Source organism: Prionailurus bengalensis, chromosome C2 (assembly GCF_016509475.1).
Source record: "Prionailurus bengalensis isolate Pbe53 chromosome C2, Fcat_Pben_1.1_paternal_pri, whole genome shotgun sequence".
Taxonomy (NCBI): Eukaryota; Metazoa; Chordata; class Mammalia; order Carnivora; family Felidae; genus Prionailurus; species Prionailurus bengalensis.
This window is the reverse complement of record NC_057350.1, coordinates 133,205,213-133,228,374: the sequence shown is the minus strand read 5'-3', so window position 1 is coordinate 133,228,374 and position 23,162 is coordinate 133,205,213. Positions and strand designations below refer to the sequence as shown.

Here is a 23,162-nt window from a genome sequence, read left to right as displayed (position 1 = left end):
GGAGCCTGTTTTGGATTCTATGTCTCCCTCTCTCTGACCCTCCCCTGCTCATGCTCTGTCTCTCTCTGTCTCAAAAATAAATAAAACGTTAAAAAAAATTTTTTTTAAATAAAGTCAAATATTCAGGGGCACCTGGGTGGCTCAGTTGGTTAAGCATCCAACTTCGGCCCAGGTCATGATCTCAGAGTTCGTGGGTTCAAGCCCCGTGGCGGACTTTGTGTTGACAGCTCAGAGCCTGGAGCCTGCTTCAGATTGTGTATCTCCTTCTCTCTCTGCCCATGCCTGCTCGCTTGCTCGCTCTCTAAAAAATAAGTAAACATTTAAAAAAAAAAGAATAAAATAAAATATTAAAAAAAATAAAGTCAAATATGTAGATTTCTCTCTCTGTCTCTCTGTATAACTGTACAGGTGAGACCTTGGGCCAGGGGACACATTCTTCTTTGACATTGTCTAGCCAACGTTTTGTGATAATGACAGTATTCTGTATTTACACTGTTGGATATGATAGGTATTAGCCACTTGGGGCTGTTAATCACTTGAAATATAGCCAGTGCAACTGAAGAGCTGATTTTTGAATTTTATTTAATTTTAAGTAGTTCCAGTTTACCTTTTAATAGTAATATCTGACTAGTAGCTAGTATATTGGACAACACAGTTCTAGGGGGGTTGCATGGGCATTGCCTTGGTTGCCCACTGTGACTCATATTGTTTTCCTCGTTCATTGCTGATCACCACTATCTTTCTTCTGGAGAACACCTCATTCTTCTTCATTAGGTTTATATAAATCAATCTATCTTTATTGATATCAGGTTTTGCTGGCCTGGGATCAACCCTGTCTTTTGCAGATAACTGCTTATCTTCCTCCTAATATTTTATATGTCAATTTCATAGTTTAATTCTCAGGTCCAAACTTATTTCCAGTATTTCTGATTTCTTAGGGACCAACTCCCCATAGCCTAAAGTAGTGTCAATAGCTATAAATTACCAAAAAGCTGTGAATAAAGAAACTATTTCTGAAATACCTAAATAGTCTTGTATTTTAAGGGTCTTTCAACACACTCAACCAGATAACTATGTAAATAATCTAAATTTTTAAATTATGCTTTTTCTCCTACCCAATTGCAATGAGTAATTGATAGAGTTATAAATAGACTATTAGTAAAGTTAAAGCATGTTTTACTTTGTTCCAGGGCTTTAAGAAAGGAAGAAACATTGAGGAAGGAACAAGAAAGGAAGGAACATTGAGAGTGTATTTATTTATTTATTTGATGTTTATTTTTGAGAGAGAGAGAGAGAGAGAGAGTACACATCTAAGCAGGGAAGGGAAAGGCAGGGCAGAGAGAGAGACAGAGGGAGACAGAGGATTTGAAGCAGGCTCCATGGTCATAGCAGAGAGCCCGACGCAGGGCTCGAACCCATGAGCCGCGAGATCATGACCTGAGCTGAAGTTGGATGCTCAACTGACTAAGCCACCCAGAGTTCTTTTATTTAAAATTTTTGGTTGAAATCTTGCGATGGACCAGGCATACTGGGTAGAAGCAGAGAAGTTGACAATCTCTGCCCTCATGGGGACACTCTGGCAGGAAGCAGTCTGTGCTCATGAAAAAATGAGTAAGATAACTTCAAAAAGTATGGCTATCATAAAGAAAATAGAGAGGGTAATAGGGTAGATGATGACCAATGTGCTTTAGCTAGAGGGGAAGAGAATGCCTTTTTGAAGAACTGACATTTGAGTTGGTATATCCATGATGAGGTAAGAAGGAATCAGCTATGTGAATGTTTAGGGAGAAGAATATTCCAGCAAGAGAGAGGAGGGCAACTACAAAAGCCCTGGGGCACATTCAGAGTACAGAAAGCAGCCTGGCGTGGTTGGAGCACAGCAAGTAAGATGAAGAATTGCTCGAAATAGGATCTGAGAGAAAAACAGGGAGAAAGTTCAGGCCATTTTTAAGTTCTAAATGCAATGATAAACCATATAAGTAGGAGAGTAATATGATCTGGCTCTAGTTTAAAAAATTTTTTTTAATGTTTGTTTATTTTTGAGACAGAGAGAGATAGATCATGAATGGGGGAGGGTCAGAGAGAGAGGGAGACACAGAATCCGAAGCAGGCTCCAGGCTCTGAGCTGTTAGTACAGAGCCCGACGCGGGGCTCAAACTCACAGACCATGAGATCATGACCTGAGCCGAAGTCAGATGCTCAACTGACTGAGCCACCCAGGTGCCCCTGGCTCTAGTTTTAAATATAGTGTTCTAGTTGCTCTGGGGAAAAGAGGATATTGAGGAAGTAAGAGCAGCAGGTCCTCTCCTCCATTGCATTTCTTGGGAAATGATAAGGCATAAAAGTGTCTGAAAAGGCAGGTGTCAATACTATACAAACAATTTAACTTACAGCCTGGAGACTTGGGAATCTGGTCCTGCCTTTTAATTAACTTGCAGTGTGACCTCAGGCAAAGTACTAGGTGTCACTCTGTTGCAATTTCCCACCAGGTTGTTGTGAATTTCAAAGGAGAAAATGGGCATGAACAGGCTCGATGAAGCAGACACTCTCTGCGTAAATGATGAAGAGTTCTCATTCTCCAGAACCTTCACAGCCTCATGTTCCTCTACAAACCCTCTTGCAAACTTCTCTCCAGATATTTCTGTAATTAATGAAGAATGCATTTTCCACATTTTTTTTTCAGGCTGTGTGGATACAAAAGAGGCTGATATCTATTTCCTCATCGATGGCTCAACTAGCATAAATAGAACGGGGTTTGAGCAGATGAAGGAATTTATTTTGGCAGTGACAGAAATGTTCAGCATTGGCCCAGACAAAGTCCAAGTTGGAGCTGTACAGTATTCAGATAAGATAAAAGTGGAGTTTCACATCAATGACAATTCTAATAATGTGGATTTAAGAAAGGCTGTTCTGAACATCAAGCAACTCAAAGGAAACACAGATACTGGGAAAGCCCTGGATTTCATGCTGCAAATAATAAAAGAGGGAAAGAAGCATAGGACAAGCAGTGTTCCCAATTATCTCATTGTGCTGACTGATGGGAAGTCCAGGGATGAAGTCCTGAAGCCTGCCGAGAGATTAAGGGCTGAACAAATCATCATTCATGCGGTTGGCATTGGGGAGGCTAACAAAGAAGAACTCCAACAAATTGCTGGGGAGGAAGAAAGGGTTAACTTTGGGCAGAACTTTGATTCTTTAAAGAGAATAAAAAATGAAGTTGTTCGCAGAATCTGCACTGAAAAAGGTGAGCAAAACAAAGAAGGCTTTATTCTCTGCACCCTCATGGGTTGCTTCCTGCAGGCTGATAGCCAGGCTGAGACCAGGAGTGATGTGACCAGTTTTCTGGTTAACATTGTTGCTAACTTCCTTTCTCACCACAAAGGATTCAGCCCCTTACTTTAAACCAGTTGCCAAGATTGGAGAAGCCCTCCACAGACAGATGCCCTGAGGCCATCTTGGGGGTTGTAAGCAGGAAGGTTGCTAAGAGTATTGTGGCCTTGACAAAGCCCACCAGTATGGCATGTAAGAGTGTGTGTGTGTGTGTGTGTGTGTGTGTGTGTGTGCACTAATTGAAGCAGATGAGCACATGGAAAGAAAATGGGCTCTGGCTTTGAGTAGGTTAGGATTCAACCACTTTCCTGCTTGACCTTCAGACTTCCTCATCTATAAAGCAAGGGTAACACCTACATCCTAGAATCCTTATAGGTTTAGCATAAGAAACATCATCCATCATTCCTCTATTATGAATGCTTATCTAGTACACATATAACAATTGTTTATTTTTATCTGTACCAGAAACACGTATTTGCATTTTCGTTCAGACTAAAATTACGGAAGTAAAGTTAGGAAGAACAATTTGCAAATACCTGTACCCGATCGTGATTCCTCTTATTAGGAGCAGCGACTTACTAACTGAAGATGGTATGTGTTGGTTTGCTAATATTAGCACATGAAAATTTCGTCTGCTGAGAGGCATGTTACCTTATTGGTTAAGGTAAAGGATGCTGGAGGCAATGAGGTAAAGTTCAAACCCCAGCTATATTAGCTGTGGACCTTGAATAGTTCACTTACTATCCACCTGCCTTAATCACTGAGGGTAGGCCTAGCTTCCAGGTGAAGCTTGAAGGTGATAAGGCATGTGGAACACTTAGAAAAATGCACGTGGGCACTTAGTCAGTGCTACATAAAAATTAGCTATTGCACAAGTTGGCTAAAGTCACGGCTGAGAAAAAGAGAAGGATTTCCATTTATTTGAACTTACAAAAGTGAACATTCTGGAATGTTGTGAGTCACTAAAATCCAAAGATAAATCAGCAGAGCTCACAGCAAAATCCTAAATCACATTATTGTTCGTTGTTCTCCCTGTTACAGACAGTAGTAGAGTTGGGTCTTCAGGATGCTCTAGAAAGAGTACAAGAGTAAAAAGTTCCCCAGAATTTCCTGGGGATGATGCAAAGAAAAGTAAAAGGGTTCCAGGAAACATAAAGTAGATTGTATCTCGGTCACTCCGAGGGAGACAGCCCTGGGCCAATCTGAGGAGGTACGGCACATCTCCTGTAGGTCAGGGGGTTGCACTTGAGGTGCCTGAACATTGGCACACCTGGAAGAGGAGACAAGCTGTGGACAAGGAGATGATCCATAAGATGGTGAATAGAGAGAGGCAGGAAAGCTAAGGAACCAAAGCCTTCGGGCCTAGAAAAACACTGACTAGTTTCAGGCAGATGCAGACGGAATGAGACACATTGTACCTATTGCTTAGGGGACAAGATAAGAGGCCATAACAAAAAGATCCCAAACTACACAACACAGAATATTATTTCTGTCTTGCGTAACAGTCCAGGGGGAGCAGGGTGCGGATTTAGCAGAGAGGCTCTTGCAGGCTCAGCATACAGCTCCCATCTTTAGGTCAACGGTGAAGCTCCGGTTCTCTTCACCTTGCACTTGTGGAAAGGGAGAAAGAGCCAGAGGAGCCCATCACACTGCCCTGTTTTAATGTTAAGACCCAGAAGTGGCCAAATCACTTCTGCTCCTGTCTACTGGAAAAACGTAGTCACAGGGCCACATCTGCTTCGAGGAAGGCTAGAAAAGTGATACTTACCTGGACAGTCATCTGTCTCGCTGAAATTATATCGGCATGGAAGAATGGGAGACCAGATATTAGAGGACAGGAAATAATCTTGTCACAAGCAGATCTAAGGGGGTATACCAAACCACATGTAAGAGTCTATTCCTTTTACACGTTTCATGGAGGAGAGGCTTCCACACTTCACAGCAGTGGGGCCTTGCCAAGGCCACAAACATCTTTAATGACCTCTCTATCTATGACTTTCAAGATGGCCTCAGGCAGCTTGGATCTTACATGGTGGCTTTAATGCTCCCTGGTTGTCCTTACACAGGTTATTAAAAAATAATAAGCATTGTCTTATTCCTCTTTGACTAATGCTAATTGTTCATTTTCAAATAGTATGGGATAGACTCTGTGAGAGTTAAGGGAAGGACTGCTAAGAGAATGGCAGTGATAGCAGGTAGAGCAAAGGGTTAAGACTAAGGAGATACATGCTAATGACAGTGTATTTGCATTGTATACACACACACACACACACATCTGTATCATGAATTAATAACACCATTTTTTTCTATGGCTTATAGAAATTGGTCTTCTGTGTGTACACACACACACACACATGTCCATTTCTAACCAGTAGGAAATCTACAAACTTTAGGTATAAAGGAATGATCCTTTATTTATACATCCATGTTGAATGGATATGTGCTTACTAATGTACTTACTATTTCTAGTAAAAGTTTTTCACCCCGGTTTCTAATACGGATTCATAGTGTTTATCAAATCAGTGTAAATTATCCCAGAAAATAATGCTGTGTAAAGATTGCTTAGAACTTTTTGTTTCAAGATTATACATAAAACCCAGAAATATTAGTCCTATGGACATAGGGAATTGATTACCTTTTCTCTTATTCCTTTTTTTTGATCACCATCACATCCTTTAACACATAACCTGATACTTGGCATTTCATACACCTCAAGAATTATGAATGAATGAACTATGCATAAATGAATGACGCATGGGTGAATGAATATACACTTTGGAAGTTGCATTTTCTCTTAAAACTTGTTGGATAATATTCAGTAGATTTCTGATTCTGGGTCCTGGTCAACAGGCCTCTACTATAGAAGCAGATAAAATTTTCAAATACAATAGCAGGTGTTTGAGTTAATTTTTGATGTTTTCTGACTAATGCATTTCTTTCTTGCTTGCTGCTTCTCTGTGTTTTGAAAATTACATCAACCTGGTCTTTTTGACAATGCTCAGGATGTGAAGACATGAAGGCTGACATCATGTTTCTGGTGGACAGTTCTGGCAGTATTGGATATGAAAATTTTGGAAAAATGAAAACCTTCATGAAAAATCTATTAGCAAAGATTAAAATTGGTCCAGACAAAACTCAGATTGGTGTCGTTCAGTTCAGTCATTATAATCAGGAAGAATTCCAGCTTAATAAATACTTTACACAAAAAGAAATTGCTGATGCAGTAGACAGAATGTCTTACATCAACAGTAACACTTTGACTGGAAGTGCACTAACCTTTGTAGCTCAATACTTCACCCCCACCAAGGGGGCCCGTGTTGGGGTCAAGAAGTTTCTTATCCTCATCACGGATGGAGAGGCACAAGATTCTGTGAGAGAACCTGCTAAAGCACTACGGGACAGTGGTGTCATCATCTTCTCCGTGGGAGTATATGGCGCCAACAGGATGGAGCTGGAGGAGATCAGTGGGGATGGCAAGCTGGTCTTCCAAGTTGAGAAGTTTGATGATCTAAATGCAATAGAAAACGAACTCATTTTTCGTGTATGTGCTCTCCATGGTAAGTGACACTGTTACTCTTCAGGACTCAAGGGCATGAGCTGTTGACTTCATGGGATGAGCAGTGGGCTGTACCACGGGCTTGGACTGTATCTGGACTTTAGTGTTAAGTTTCAGTCTTGTCTTGTCTGTGTTGTGGAAACATCTGTAACCTCCAGGGATATTCCAGTTTAACAATTTTGCCCTCTAGTTTGGCAACAAAATAGTCTGGCTGTGGTGACTTCAAGTATATTCCCACAGGTTCCCAGAATTTCTTATCGAACTTCCACATTTTTAACTACGTCCATACCTAGATTTTTCAGAGCCAATTTTTAATCTCAAATGATTCCCCAGAATTGTTCCTGGCCTACCAATAACCAGTGTCAAATAGTAAATAATTAGAGACACAAAGTCATCTTCCTCTTAGTTAAATTAAATCCAATGTCCTAAGCATAACCCCCTAAATATCCCCTGTATTTTAAAGATATAGTGTGTATTTTCATTCTTTTGCATTTTTCTTCTTCACCACTATCAGAGAGATAGTTTACATTTGCCTTTTCATGTATCTATCGCTTTGGAAAATTTCAAGTTGTTACTTTTTAAAAATGATTGCTTGGGATCATTTTATCTCACGAACTGTCGTACTTTAAAACTTGTGTTGAGCAAATCTTCAGTTTGAGCCCATCAACTTTAATGGCTCTTAATAGAGAAGTTGCTATAAATACACATGTAAGACTAAAAACACCTGTGCTTTTAAATCTGCCACGTGCTGTTACCTGTTTTTTTTTTTTTTAATTTTTTTTAACGTTTATTTATTTTTGAGACAGAGAGACACAGAGCATGAAGGGGGGAGGGGCAGAGAGAGAAGGAGACACAGAATGGAAGCAGGCTCCAGGCTCTGAGCCATCAGCCCAGAGCCTGACACGGGGCTCGAACTCACGGACCACAAGATCGTGACCTGAGCTGAAGTCGGACGCTTAACCGACTGCGCCACCCAGGCGCCCCATGTTTTTTGGGCACCACTAAGAGAACATGCTGAAATATTAGTAAATTTGTTGTATGTTGTTCCCCTAGCAACATAGAGACCTTTGGACTATATTATTCAGAATTATGTGTGAGAAATCTTTACAAAGGTAACAAACAAAATGTCTTGGTCTAAGTCTGAGTTTTAGACAGTGGTGCTGTGAGTTCTCTCTTAACAGCTTAGTTAAAATGGCAATGATTTGTGAAGTGCCTGGGTGGCTCAGTTGGTTAAGCATCCAACTCTTTTTTTTTTTTTAACGTTCATTCATTTTTGAGAGACAGAGGAGAGACAGAGCATGAACGGGGAAGGGGTAGAGAGAGGGAGACACAGAATCTGAAACAGGCTCCAGGCTCTGAGCTGTCAGCACAGAGCCTGACGCAGGGCCCGAACTCACGAACCCGTGAGATCATGACCTGAGCCGAAGTCGGATGCTCAACCGACTGAGCCACCCAGGTGCCCCATGCATCCAACTCTTGACCTCAACTCAGGTCTTGATCTCAAGGTTGTGAGTTCAAGCCCCACATTGGGCTCCACGCTGGGTGTGAGCCTGCTTAAAAAAAAATGGCAATGATTGCCAAATTCTTAGTAATGTTGAGACATTCTAAGAAAGGTTTATCTTAAGGTCACATCCCCACCTTTGAAATCCATGGGGCTTTTCCTGGCATTTCTTCATTTTGATAAATATAATGTTGGTGGAGGCCCTTTCTATAGCATAAGGTGAAATTTCCCTGGCTTACACATTAGATCGACTCATAAACCTCAAGTCATGACTAATCACTAAATCTTGGTGGGTCATTGCCCCAGGTTCCATTGCATCTTAGGCTTGAGAATTTGAGACCTCATTGCCAGAAATAAGGATTGGAGTTACCATATATAGGTAGAAAGTGGAGAAAGTGAAATTCCAAAAGGCATATGCTTAAGTTACTGAGGGAAGAAAAAAAGGGGAGAGAAACCCCATACTTTGGAGACCTATCCAGAGTGGTCACTTGGCTTCTGATGTGGAGGAGAGCTTAGGGCTGAGGTGAGGGGATAGGGGCCTTAGCTCTCCCTACTTGGGGCCTTTCTGGGTTCTAACTCAGGAGATCAGGAGAAGGAGCACAAATGAATGCCAAGAGGCACGGTGCGTTTGGGAAAGTTAGCCAACCAGAAGCTGAAAAGACAGCTGGAACTAGAGGGAGTAAGATAAAAAAAATCCCAGCTTATACAGGGAGCCTCTGAGCTCTTTAAAACAGCAGGCCAGTTTGGCAAACACTAGTCATGTCTCACCATTACATTGACATTGAACTACCTTCTGACATTTCCTTTCAGTTGAAAGCCTTTCGAGCAAAAGACATCCTGTGCCCTAATGAGATGTAGCAGAACAAAGTGGCGTGGCTTAAGAAACACTGACCACAGAGCCATTGTCAAGTACAATGTCCTTGGAATCAGGGGTAGCTTGTACATCACTGAGCCTCAGTTTCTTACTCTGTAAAACAGAGTAAGCCCTCTCTAACAAGTAAGGTGCAGTGTCTGGCACATAGTAGGTTCATGGCAAATGTTAGTTTGCTCCCCCTTCTCGACTGTCTGTGTAGGATATACTGCAGAAAGATTGTGATGCCTGCTTCCTTATTCTTCCAGATTGTAAAAATATTAAGGTGTTAGACATCGTGTTTGTGCTGGATCATTCAAGCAGCATAGGTACAGAAGAGCAAAAAAGCATGATGAACCTAACTATCCACTTGGTGAAGAAAGCAGATGTTGGCATCGACCGCGTTCGGATTGGAGCTCTCAAATACTCAAATGATCCTGAGGTTCTTTTCCACCTTAGTAGATATTCAAATAGATCTGCAATCATTAAGAATCTGAGGACACGCAGGCACACCGGAGGGGATACCTGGACTGCCAAGGCTCTCGAACACACAAACATAATGTTCACAAAAGAACATGGCAGCCGCATCGAGGAAAATGTGAAGCAGATGTTGGTTATCATCACCGATGGGGAGTCCCATGACCGAAATCGGCTCAATGACACAGCATTGAAGTTAAGAAACAAAGGCATCAACATCTATGCAGTGGGCGTAGGAGAGGCCAACCCACTTGAACTCGAGGCTATCGCAGGGAATAAAAGCAATACTTTCTACGTAGGAAATTTCACCAAACTGGAAGATCTTTACCTGCCTCTGCAAGAAAAAATGTGTATCAACTCACATGAGCGTAAGTTGTGATTTTTAAAGTTTCTGTGGGGGTAGCAATAAAAGGTTAAGCAAAAAATAAATTAAATCTTGGCTTCCCATTACCTGGGTGTCATGGCTGAACATCTCTCTGCTCAGGCTATATTTTCTCATCTCTCAAATGCATTGATTGAACAAGATCTGAAAGTTCCCCTCCCACCACGGTGTGCATTGAAGAGCTTATGGAAGGAAGTTTCAGAAATACTCTTTGAGGTCTTGCCACCTTGTTGCCTTTTTCTTGGCAGAAAGGAACTCTACTTAGGATTGTATTCACCTTACCCCATTTCAGGGCCACTTGTACTATTCCATTTGCATAATAGTCTCAGCACAACCACTGAGCACCAGTTTCAGGCCAGACTCGGGTGGAGAGTTACATGGTTTGACAGATAGACTTTTGTCTTCAAAGATCCAGGGCCTTCTAACTGGGATTAGAGACATTCTCTAGGGCCACAGGAGGTTCAAATGGTCTGATGTGCTTTTCTGGATAAGGGCCACTAATGCAGAGGAAAGAATATGGGAGTTCAATAGGGAGTCATGGAGGCTGGTGGGTAGGAGCAGGGAGGGAAGGGACCTAAGCTGATTCCATGAGATACCACTAGGGTGGAGTAGTCTGGAGGCATCATACCTGAGGAAAGTGTAAGATTTGCCACCTGAGCTCAAAGTGAGCAATGAATTAATCTTCTGGGTTTCAGATACAGAATGATGATGGTATTATCCATAAGAAAAAAATTGTGACTTCTCCCAAGGCAGCGGGGCCTTCTCAGTTCTGCCCGTTCTAGCCTGTCCCTGGACTCCCACCGTGAAATTTAGTCTCCTTGCCCTTCATCTTGCCACCTTTGATTCTGTTCTCAGCACTGAGTGATCTTCCTAACACACACTGGACCATGTCACTGCTCTGCTCACAGTTTACAACTACTGACCTGCTGAGTTCCATCTAGCCTTGCCCACAGCTCCAGCCTCACCTGCTGCCCCTCCCCCCTTCACAATCTCTCCTGTCCATCTGAAATGGCATCTCTGTGCACAGTATTCTACCCACCACAAACATGCCAGCCCAGCATTTTCCCTGGCTACATCTAGCTTAGCTGCCATGTTGCAGCCTTTGTGCGCCAGTTTCCTGCCCCAATACCTGGCGGTGACCCCACTGTGTCTCCCAGCTCCTGCACCTTCTGTTGCTCCTGGTGGTAGCACTGAATGCAGATTCGCTGTTTCCTTATCTGTATCTGTCGCAAGACTGTGGCCTCCTTGGGCAGGCTTGGCCCCTTGTTAATCATTGGGTCCCCACCAAATCTAGTACATCACCAGGATACACGGTCTTTTCCTACAGAGATGGAAGCGGTTTTATTCTCCTCTCCCATGCATACCTTTCAGAGGCAGATGCTGAGGCGGAGTTTAAGATGCAAGATGTTTTTTAGGGATCCACACCTAGGAAAAAAAAGTGGAAAAAAGTTAAACAGTGATGCATGCTTGACAGAGCTCCAAACCCGGCAAAGAGCTCTGGAGCGTGCATTGCCCATCAGCGTTGTCCAGCATCAGACTAAGCTGGCTGGGTGGTCATATCCCCTTCTCACTTAGTCCCCAGATGTGAGCTGCCCTGGGCAGGGCACGGTCTTTGGCAAGACATCTCCCTGTAGTAAGGCTGACCCTGAAGGAGTTGACAGTCGGAAGCCCTCAGTTGACCATGTGCCCACAACCAGGCAGTAAATCCTTCCTTGAAAGTCTATCTGGGCAGCCCAGCTGTGTGTCTGCCAGACTACCCTTACAAATGATTGTGTGGCAGTGGGCATCCCTTTGTTTCAATTGCCTTTAGTAATCACTTCAGTGCTGGCCCTGTCCCAGCCATTGCATTTGATTGGAACAGAGCATAGAAGATTATCCCTTCGTTATGGGACATTTCTCATTGGATTTCAGGGAGATGACCCCATGCTGTGTTTACTAGCCATTAGCACTTGTCCCATTCAGTTTTAATATGTGGGGTATGATATTATAAAAAAACTGCGGTAGAAAAAATACTTTTATTTAGAGATAAAACGATGAGGCGGTCCATGTACCAGCTGCACAGTATAATAATTGTGTATTCTTAGGCAAGTTACTTAACCTCGGAATTCCACTTCTATATCTATAAAATTAGATTAACTTATTAAAACATGGTCATGAATATTAACTTACTGTATGCCAAGAGCAGTGTTTAAAAAATGGTATTTCTCAACACACATGCAAAGTGGTAGCATTACTAGTAACAGGAATACTGAATATAGTATAGGGGTACCATTACCTTGACTTGGGTGAACCATCCAATCTGGGTGTGTTGAGGGGATTTCTAGCCTTTGCAATTACTTTTTAGTGAGTGGCTTCAAGCTATTCAAACTTCTCTTTTTCTCTGAGCAACTTTCGGTGCCCTTTCAAATGAATCATGCAAATATTAAAATTTGAAACAAAGTCTATTACCTTTTTTTCCTTCGCACTGTGTTTCCTTCTCTTTGAACGCCAATAGCTGATCCTCCCTTCTGTTAACTTATTTCAATTTGATACTAATGTGGGGATTTAGTAAAGCAATTTAAGTATTGAAGGAAAGAGAAATTTTTGAATCATTCATGAGGAAAATAATTGTTTTGTTTTTTCCAATTGCAGTCTGCGACATTCAAGAAGCCGATGTGGTTTTCTCTTTTGATGGCTCTGACAGGGTATCCAACTCAGACTTTGTTGCCCTGACAACTTTTCTGTCAGACCTCATTGATAATTTTAACATTGAATCTCAGAGAATAAAAATTGGGTTGGCTCAATTTGGCCGTGACTTCCAAAAAATTATTGAGTTGAAAAACTCTCTGACTACAGCCAAGTTGAAGACTCAAATTCAAAAAATCACCAAGAGCAAGGGGTCTCCACGAATTGACCTGGCTCTTAGAAAAGTGAAAGTCATGTTTGATCCACCTTCTGGTGGGAGAAGAAACGCTGGTGTCCCTCAAATTTTGGTAGTTATCACATCCGGAGATCCCCACTATGATGTGTCAGAGGAAGTAAAAATCCTGAAAAACCTTGGAATTTGTATCCTGGCTTGTGGCATAGGAAATGTTCATAAGGAACAACTTCTGCCAATAACAGGCAATTCTGAAAAAGTATTCACTTTCCAAAAATTTAGTAACTTAAGGGATATAGAGACGAAAAAAAGAATGGTCCGTGAAATCTGCCAGAACTGCAGGAAAACCAGTAAGTGTTCCCCTTGTTCTTTATTTCTTTTTAATTTAATTGTACCTTCCCAGTGCTTCATTTCCCAAGGTATTCTAGGGGCCAGCTCTAGATGAACATATTTTTAGAATAGTGCACAGTGAAGATAGACCTTTTCTCTGTTTCTGGGAAGCTTGAGATCAGCCAGCCACCCTCAGAGACAAGGGAAAGGATGCAGAGGCTGGAGGAGGCCCTGGGTTGTGTCCTCTGGTCAGCCCTGTCCCTTCACTCCAACCCGGGGTTCATGTCCCTCTTTGCACCTGGACCTCAGTCTCCTGTTTCTACCCTTTCCACTTCTGGAAGTCCTAGAATAATGCCTTGCAACTGGTAGGAAGTAAGTAAAGCTAACATTTGCAGGTTGACAGCTTTACTATTTTAACTTTATTAAACTGTCTTATAAGGGACTCATTGTTCGTGTGTGTGTGTGTGTGTGTGTCTATATGAGCCTATCTATGTGCATGTTTATTTATTTATTTATATTTTTACTTTATTTAAATCCAAGTTACTTAACATGTGGTGTAATAATGGTTTCAGGAGTAGAATTTAGTGATTCATCACTTACATATAACACCCAGTGCTCATCCCAACAAGTACCCTCCTTAATGTCCCTTGCCCATTTAGCCCATCTCCCTACCCAACAGCCAACCAGTTTGTTCTCTGTATTTAAGAGTTTCCTATGTTTTGCCTCCCTCTCTGTTTTTATCTTAATTTTCCTTCCCTTCCCCATGTTCATCTGTTTTGTTTCTTAAATTGCACATAATGGCATTCGTGTAATCATAACATGGTGAAGAGTTGAATTGTCCTGGGGATTATTTAATACCCAGAGGTCACAAACACAAATGGCTGCAAAGGCCAGGAAGGTAATATAAATGAGTCAGGGAGGCCGGGAGGGTAGGAAAAGAATGGAGAGCGATGGCGCATCTCATGGGGAGGGTGTTGCTCGCTCCAGCTGAGAGTCACCGTGTGGGACTCAGGTTCTGTACGTCTGGGCTGGGAGTTGGGAAGACAGCACACCAGGAAGCAGCGGTGAATGATAACATTTTGTAGAACTGGTACAGCGTGCAGAAACTCCTCAGTGTGCTTCTGTTTCTAGAATTATGACTGAAGCTACTTCTTTCACAAAATGGGTTGGTGTTTTCAAGGTCTCCAGATCTTCTACACACCATTTGGGGTGCTCAGCTGGAAGCAGGCTACGGTGGGGGAAAGGGCCCTGGGACTGGAATCAGAAATCCGGGGTTCTTATTCTGGTTCAACAGCAGCAACCTCCATGAATCATTCTTTCCTCATGTGTACAATGAGCAACTGGGAAGGGTCAGAGGTGTCCAAATGGCAACTTGTAGCTGAATTGTGTTTGTCCTATACAGTGTTGACAACTTGTTAAAATTAATTGCCAGCTTTTACAAACTGAAGATGTCACATAAAAAAAATCTAGATTTCAGGCTTCTCTCTGAAAACTCTATCTGACAACACTGGGTCCCTTTTCCCACATGGCTGACTCTCAGCTGGAGCTGAGCAGTGACCAGATGGATGGTTAGTCTCCATCCATCCACTGTTCTCCCTGCCCATTTAGCTCATTTACATTATCCACCTGGCCTTTACAGCCATTTGAATGTGTGATCTCCGGATTAAACCATCTCTAAGGATAATTCAAATATTTAATATGATCATATGAATCATAGTATGTCATCATTAAAAGAAGAAAATATGCATGTGCAAACACACACACACACACACACACACACACACACAGCCAGCCAGGAAGCCAGCCTCTGAGAATGAGGCTGAACCATGATTGGAACTTCAAATAGCTATTGGAACTTGTAATATTTGAAAAAGGAGAGAGGAAACACCTGTGTTATATGTAGATCAAGCAGCCAATATCTTCCTTCTTGACCATTTGTGGGTGCTAGAGTCCCTCCAGCCCTGGGCCATGCCATGACTGCTCTCCTTATTTTCTGCCTCGTCTTCCCTTCCTTGTTCCTGTCTACTCATTAATCTGGCCTCATTTTCCTTGGTCTCCAGATTGCTTTATGGACGTCGTGGTTGGGTTTGACATTTCCACTCATCTGCCGGGGGCGCAGTTGTTCGACGACCACCCCCGGCTGGAATCATACCTCCCAGGCATCTTAGAGGACATGACCTCCATCAGGGGGGTAAGCTGTGGGGCAGGCGCGGAGGTGCAGATGAACGTGGCCTTCAAGGTGAACGATGATGGAGAATTCCCTACTGAGTTCCAAATCTACCAGAAAGCAATATTTGACAGGCTGCTGCAGGTCACCGTTAATGGGCCAACTCATCTGAATGCACAGTTCTTGAGGTCTCTGTGGAATACGTTTAAGAAGGGATCTACATCCCAAGGACAGGTACTCACGTCACAGTCTCTCTCCCATCTCCGTGTTCTTTTGTTTGTTTCTTCCTCCCCAGTTATATGTCTCATTTTCACATCGTCCCATTTTCTGCTTTCCTCTTTCTCTAGGTGCTGCTCATCTTTTCAGATGGTCTTGGGGGTGAAAGCAAGATAATGCTTGAAAATCAATCAGACAGGCTCAGAGAAGCAGGTACTGAGTTGTGAATTTAAGTGGTGAAGCACAGAAGGTACTAAACAAGTCCCTACTTACTCAGGTGCCAAAGATCTTGGGATCTGTCTGGCCACTAGTAACAGATGCTGTTGGTGCCTCCCCAGAACCCCTAGACCTGCACACTGATCCCCCAGGGGCTGCAAATGCCATGGCCAAGTGCTTACACCTGTGACCTTCTACAGTCATGAGTCCTTGACTGACCTGAACCCTTACCTGACCCTTGGACCAGGGGTGGGTTTATACCATGTCCCACCTAGAAATGGAAGGGGGGGGGGGCATCGATATAGGGATACAAAAACCCAGCACCTTTGCCTCCAGTGGGTCAACTGTGATACAGTTTATACCCCAGAGTCCTTCAGGAATCAGACTAAGGTGAAGCCCTTACTGACACACATCTTTGCTTACAACTTCCCCTTCTTTCTCCCCCTTAATAAACTAGATACGCACAAATTCTTCCGTTAGATCCTGCTTCCAGGTCACCTGACCTAGGACACTCCTTACTGTTTCTGATTATCCACGTGAAGGACAGACACACGGATCTTGAAAAGCACTTCTTACTATCCATGTCATAGTTTCAGACTGAGCTGGAAGCTAAATGCAGAAATTGAGAGTCATATGCAGTGACAGGAGGGTCCACTGATCATTAGACGGGATGCATTGTTTAAGACTTCTGGGCGTAGACCCACGCTGGCTTCTGGGGTTTAGGTTCTGTGGGCAACCTCCCTGGAGGCCACGAAGTCTCCTGCATGATTGCTGGGTTATGTCACCCTCCTTTCCCACTGTTCTGGGCACATCAGTTTCCTTAGTACAGCTTCTGGCACTTTGCAGGGTCCCACCCCCGCTCCCCACTCCCGCCTTCCTTCACTCCCCACATTTAGTACCCCAGTCACTCAGAGCCTCCTGCTTCTTCCTCCAGTACACCTCATGGCTCAGTCCTCCCTATCCTGGCATACGCTTTTCTTCTACATAAAACTCTCCCCCATCTCAGCTCCTCCCCAGTCCTTCTCTCCACCTTTAGTCTCTGGTTCTCTTCCTTGACCAGCTTCCATTCGTCCTTCAGGCTCAGCTTAGACATCAGTTCTTGGCCGAAACCTTCCATGACTTTCCAGGGCTGAGTTAGGAGCTTCTCCTTTAGGCTTTCAAAGCATGCTGCCATTCTGTCTCAGGACACTTATCACTTCTCAGGGCAACTATCTGATCCCTGTCTTCCTTTTCTATTGGACTGTATGTACTTCTCTGCAGGGACACAGTGTGCCTGTTCTATTCATCGTGTATCCCTGATACAATGATTGATACATAATAGGCTCCTAATAAACAAAGATTTGTTTAATGAAAGGATAGACAGAGTAAATGGACTAGTGAATGAATTAACAAGTGAGTGGATGAATGAATGAAGGAAGGAAGGAAGGAAGGAAGGAAGGAAGTCTGGTTATGGCCAACACTTCACCCTTAGCTTTCCTTAGGCTCTCAGGGCCTGAGCCCCCAGGGGTGTTTGGCTATGGAGATGACTTTGAGAACTATTTTTTTTTAATGTTTATTTATTTTTGAGAGAGAGAAAGAGAGAGAGAGGGAGAGAGAGGAGGAAGAGGGGCAGAGAGAGAGGGAAAGAGAATCCCAAGCAGGATCTGTTCTGTCACCACAGAACCCAATGTGGGTCTCGATCTCACAAACTGTGAAATCATGACCTGAGCTGAAATCAAGAGTCGGACATTCAACCAAAGGAGCCACCCAAGTGCTCTGAAAACTACTGTTAATTTAAACATTCAGAAAAACTCTGAAGCTGAACAATTCCCTTTCTTATAAATTGCTTTCAAATGCCCAAGAATTGCCTCAAAACTTGGTGGTGAGGCATTAAACACAGTTTTCTGCTAGTGTTTTTCTGTCGGGTTTGTACGTAGTTGCTCTTGGAATACTTTTTCTCTGGGGATTTCTTACTGAGGCCTGAGCAAGCAAGCAAAGTTGTTGGGTTCCTCATACATCAAGAGTCCTGCTTCTTCTTAATGTTTCCGTTTCCCCTTTTTGATTCTCTGAACACCGTTCACCAAGTAGAAATAGGATGGGCTTTTCCTCTTTTTTCACGTGCAACCCCTTTTGTTTTGAATCTGTCATGTTTACTGACCAGGACTCGATGCACTTCTGGTGGTCTCCCTAAACACGACTGCCCACGATGAGTTTTCCAGCTTTGAATTTGGGAAGGGATTTGATTACAGGACTCATCTGACCATTGGAACAAGAGAACTGGGCAAGATGCTATCACAGTACCTGGTGAGTTGTCGAACAGACATGCAGTTACTCAAAAGGCCATCAGAACGAAACTGGAATTTTGATGAGCATTTCCAGAGAGTGCCTTGCTTACCCCATTACACTCAGCGCATGGTCTTTAGTATGTGAAAAAGTGTGAAAGACCTGAGCCGCATATTTTTTTTAAAATTTTTAATGTTTATTTACCCTTGAGAGAGAGGCAGAGCATGAGCAGGGGAGGGGCAGAGAAAGACAGAGACACAGAAGCCAAAGCAGCCTCCAGGCCCTGAGCTGTCAGCACAGCAGGGCCCCACGTGGGGCTGGAACTCACCAACCATGAGATCATGACCTGAGCCAAAGTTGGATGCTCAACCGACTGAGCCACCCAGGTGCCCTGAAAGCCACATATGTTTGGTTTTGTGTGTCCTTCCGCCCTTATCTTCTCACCAAATGAATGCACAGGGAACTAAAAAACCAACTAGCCCCTCATTAAATAAAAAAATCACCCAGCAGTTTATGCTGCAGAAATCCTCAGAAAAGAGGAGTCTGTCAACTAGGAGCCAGCCAGTCGTGTGCAAACTCAGTCTGTGGTCCTCTGTGGGGCAGTCGCCCTTTCTATAGAGAGGTCATTTCCTGGGAGAGGGTATCATGCGTCACAGTTGCTAGCCCAGTGCGCTGTCTTCTATATTAAGTAAAAAAGCACCTCTGATCCTCCGAAGCCCCTCCCCCAAAGAGAGAAGATGGCCGTGTAGTTGGTGCGCGATGATCTGCGTGAATATAGTTCTTAACGTTGTGACGTTCCTGACAATTGTTGCTCTCTTGTTTGCTTTTTTCCAGGGAAACATTGCAGAGAGGACTTGCTGCTGCACATTTTGCAAGTGTTCAGGGAGTGCAGGTCTTCCTGGGATGCCAGGACTGCAGGCCATGAAGGTGCCATTCAGTTGTGCCTTGAGAGGGTGGGTGGGGCTGAGGCCAAGTGGCTGAATGTGCAGACTTCACTCGGTCCTCATGGAATTGCTTCGGGCATTTAGTTCACTGTGTCTTCTTTGGGTATTTCCTGTGACTCCTGTGGTGTAGGAGCCAGTTCAGAGGGGCTCACTTTTGAATACTGCTGTGAAGAATAACTCCCGTTTTCCTTATATATCCCTCATGATGTTGCTCCTCGGTTTTGCAATTTTTTTTCATAAAATTTTTTTTTTAACATTTATTTACTGTTGAGAGACAGAGACAGAGCGTGAGCAGGGGAGGAGCAGAGAGAGAAGGAGGCACAGACTCTGAAGCAGGCTCCAGGCTCCGAGCTGTCAGCACAGAGCCTGACGCGGGGTTGAAACTCAGGGCCCACGAATCATGAGATCATGACCTGAGCTGAAGTCAGGCGCTTAACGGACTGAGCCACCCAGGCGCCCCCTCGGTTTTGCGATTTGTACTTTTGCACCTGCTTTCAACAGTTTGGAGGGTGCAAGAGGTGTTAGAAACAGTGGGGAAAGTTGTCCTTCATCGGCAGTGAATGAAACTGAGCTGCAAAGACAGCAAAGCATTGCAGATTAATAGGCTTTTTAAAAATGCAGTATACAAGATCAATTACACAGCGATAGCTCAAATAAATATGGTCTCTGCATTCATGGAGTGCTCTAAGGTGATGAGAATGAATAAGCTACAGGTATATACGACAACATGAATAGGTGTTACAAACACTGTAATAGCCAAAAAAGGAAAAAAAGTAAAACATAGAAGAATACATATAGTCTGGTTCCATTTATAAAAAGTCTGAAAGCAGGCAACACTAACCTATCGAGTATGTCTGGGGGTAAATCAGGACCTGTGTTACTGGGTGAGGAAAGCAAACCTCAGTTTAAATCTTTGCCACAAATAGGCCACAAGGCAGTGAAAGCACACGTGGCAGAGGGAGAGATGATCGCAAGGGATATGTAGCCTTGTTGTCGGGAGGAGTGCTTCTTCCCTGAGCTCTCAGAAAAGCAGAAGAAAATGCTGTCTTTGGAAAGTGACCAGTTTGCCTGCTGGGAGAGTTACGGTGGCCACAGCTGCTGGCCATGCAGCCTCAGGTGCGGACTGACCCGGACGCCCTGACCTGCAACGTGGAATCCACAGGTCACCTTCCTGTAGAGGTCAGAGGTTGTCAGACTCTCCCCAGACTCACAGCCAGCCCTGCCTGCGCTGTGACCAAGTTGAAGGGAGGGACCTGTCTATAACGCCTAACGATTTCACAGGTTCGAATTGGAGGAAGCCAGCTGAAGTGCATTTTCTCTCTTCCCTCCCAGGGCTTTCCGGGTATAAAAGGCAGCAGAGGACATCAGGGAGAGGACGGGGACCCTGTAAGTTCTTCTGACCCTCTCCCACGACTTGAGCAGTGATTTTCTTTTGCATGGGAAGCCTTATGTTCCTACAGAAGGGGTTTTCTGGTGGTTTTGGAGGAAGATAGGTTGTTTCCCCCTCCTTTTATTTGTCATGAGTACTTGCCAAACGTACTTTTGGGGGGAAGGAGGAAGCACACTTACCTACACGTTGCCTGGCATGTTTTTATCAGTGGCAGGGAGCCGGGCACGCTCCGGTCCCCCCATGCCCCCCTGCAGGGTGAAGCAAGGCTATCTTGAGGGGCTGCCTTTGGACCAGAGTTCAGCATTTAGTACATGGAAAGGCTCAGCTTTGTGGTTACGTGGTACACAGAAGTTTTCTAATCTCAATCTTTGACCCTCAAACCAGAACTCTCACTAGATTCATCAATCAAATTGGGAGAATAGATTTGAAGGAATTTGTTCAGATTGAAGTCTGAAACACTTGGGTGACTCCATTTGGGGCAGGGAAAGTTCAGGAAGCATCCAGCCTGCATCTCCATCTCCTTAGCCGCAAGCTAGCTCTTCGTCTGGGTGGCAAGTTATGATGAAAAGCACAGGCCGTGTAGTCAGACAGCCAAGGGATGACCTGGACCAGAGACCTTGGCAGGACACTTAACTTCCTGACCCCCAGTCTGCCGATCTGTAAAACATTTATACATTCCTCTGACTCTAGTGCTATCCTAGTTTACACAATGACCACCGAGGGGAGAGTTCTAACTCACCTACCACGTAGCTGCAGAGGGGTCTCGGAGCCCACCCAGGCAGCACTGAGGACTTTGACCGGGTGTCTGGCCTTGAGCCCTCATCTGGCTGACCGTCTAGTCAATGGGAAGCTGCAGTGTTTTGGTAGCTCTCGCGACCTTTGGCCACGAGTGAGGCCTCCTGCTTTCCTGGGAGTAATCTTCAGAATAAAGAAAGCAAAGCAGGAAGAAGGAAAATCCCTTCTCCCGTCACCTCTCAGGAAGGGAAGAATCAAGCTCATTGCTAAACAATTAGTTATCCAAACAGCAAACCGTCAGCACCCACCCTGCACCCAGATTTGAGCCAGGCACCAGGGACACAATTGGGGAAAGAGATAGCTGGGGGCTCCTGCCCTCAAGGAGCACAACATTGCTTTTCCCTCGAGATTCATTTTACACCGGCATTTACCTGTGTTTAAATATTTCCCGGGAGAAGCAGGATTGCTGGGAGATGCCTACATCATTGACCTTGAACACTCTTCTCCCCCGAGCAGATGATCCGACTAGGGCTCTTTCACCTGGGGGTCATTTCCGTGAACACGAGCATTTCCCATCTCCCAGCACTTGTGGTAGTGGCCCCTCCCTCCCTTCAGCTCCTTGGACTCAGCCCCAGTCCCCTGGGACTGGCTTGCTTCAGTACTGACTTTTCCAACAGCACTGGGACCTTGGGCACAATTTCAGGGCCAACGCGTATTACTGGAGTATTTGAAAGGTGGCTGGAAAGTAGATCGACTTCCAAACCTTTGGCTGTGCTGTCTGATGAGATGGTAAAACATCTGGGCTCATCCCGCACTTCTGTGTGATCTTGGGTCTGCAAGGAAGCCCTGCAGGTTGGCACAGAAGATGCTGAATAGAGGGGGAAAACCAGAGTTCAATGAACACATTTGTGGACAGATTTGCTCTGTCTGAAGCTCAGAGTGCTGCTGTTGCTCTAGCTTCTCTCTTAAAAAGTAAACTGCTGGCAGCATCTGGCAGACGAGTCACTTTGGATACCTGTTTGGGTACCTTTTCTTAGGGAAGACGAGGAGAAACTGGACCCACAGGAGATAAAGGGATTGCAGGATGTCCAGGGGAGCAGGGCCAAAAGGTAAGCCCTGCTGGAAATGTGATTTTGAATTCCCTACAACAGCCTCTTGCCTCTTTCCTCCCTCCCTCCCTCCCTCCTTTTCTCTCTTCCATCCCCCCCATGCCCCGCCCCTTTCCCTTTCTCCAATTACATGTTAGTGTCCTCCCCTTCAGACTAATTCTACTTCTTAGAAACCTCAATGAGTTTTGAGCCCACCTCAAAACATAGGTGGTGTTCAATCCCACCTATATAACCTCTGTGATTTTAGAGCCAGAAGCCACTAAAGAACAACACAATCACCCTCTTTAGGGAGGCAGCCACATCCCGCCCCAACAGGGTATGAATCCACCTTCTGACTATCTTTGATGTGTCAGTGAGAGATATTTCATCTTTTACAGGGAGCCAAAGGATTTTCTGGATACAAGGTACTGTAGTGTCTTCTCAGTCGAATTTGATTTCCTGGCGGGATTAGTTTCCCAGGAAGCATGTGGCCGAGCTCCCCTCTGACCCGATTGTGCTCCTTGTTGTCCCTCAGGGAGAAAAAGGAGAAGATGGGTTTAACGGACTGGATGGGGAGGAGGTAAGCCATCTTTCAAGTACTGTAACATCATCATGAGGTTGGCGTATTGCTCTTTAAATGGGGATTTTGTTTTCCTTTTTTTCTTTTAGGGCTTTCATGGGTTACCTGGGACAAAAGGAGAAAAAGGCGATCCAGGATCCCAGGTAAATCTTCAGTAAATCAAAGAAGGAGAATTTGGTGATGGAGATAGTCTTAACTGCTGTGCGCCAGTGCTTAGAAGGGAGAAAATTGAGAGCTGACTTGACCACAATGAAGGCCTGTTACTACCGAATAAATGCTGC

The 23,162-nt window shown here is 44.2% G+C and overlaps 1 protein-coding gene across 1 annotated transcript in view; it reads left to right on the top strand.

Moving 5' to 3' along the window:
* COL6A5 (collagen type VI alpha 5 chain) overlaps positions 1–23,162 on the top strand; it is a 94,432-nt gene that overhangs the window by 9,595 nt on the left and 61,675 nt on the right. Inside the window, exons 4-16 of the mRNA XM_043595424.1 lie at positions 2,684–3,244; positions 6,333–6,887; positions 9,507–10,082; positions 12,728–13,303; positions 15,344–15,684; positions 15,798–15,879; positions 18,023–18,165; positions 18,979–19,071; positions 20,421–20,474; positions 22,251–22,322; positions 22,700–22,726; positions 22,837–22,881; positions 22,971–23,024. Of these exons, the coding sequence (XP_043451359.1) occupies positions 2,684–3,244; positions 6,333–6,887; positions 9,507–10,082; positions 12,728–13,303; positions 15,344–15,684; positions 15,798–15,879; positions 18,023–18,165; positions 18,979–19,071; positions 20,421–20,474; positions 22,251–22,322; positions 22,700–22,726; positions 22,837–22,881; positions 22,971–23,024 (3,179 nt within the window). The remainder of the gene's footprint in view (positions 1–2,683; positions 3,245–6,332; positions 6,888–9,506; positions 10,083–12,727; positions 13,304–15,343; positions 15,685–15,797; positions 15,880–18,022; positions 18,166–18,978; positions 19,072–20,420; positions 20,475–22,250; positions 22,323–22,699; positions 22,727–22,836; positions 22,882–22,970; positions 23,025–23,162) is intronic.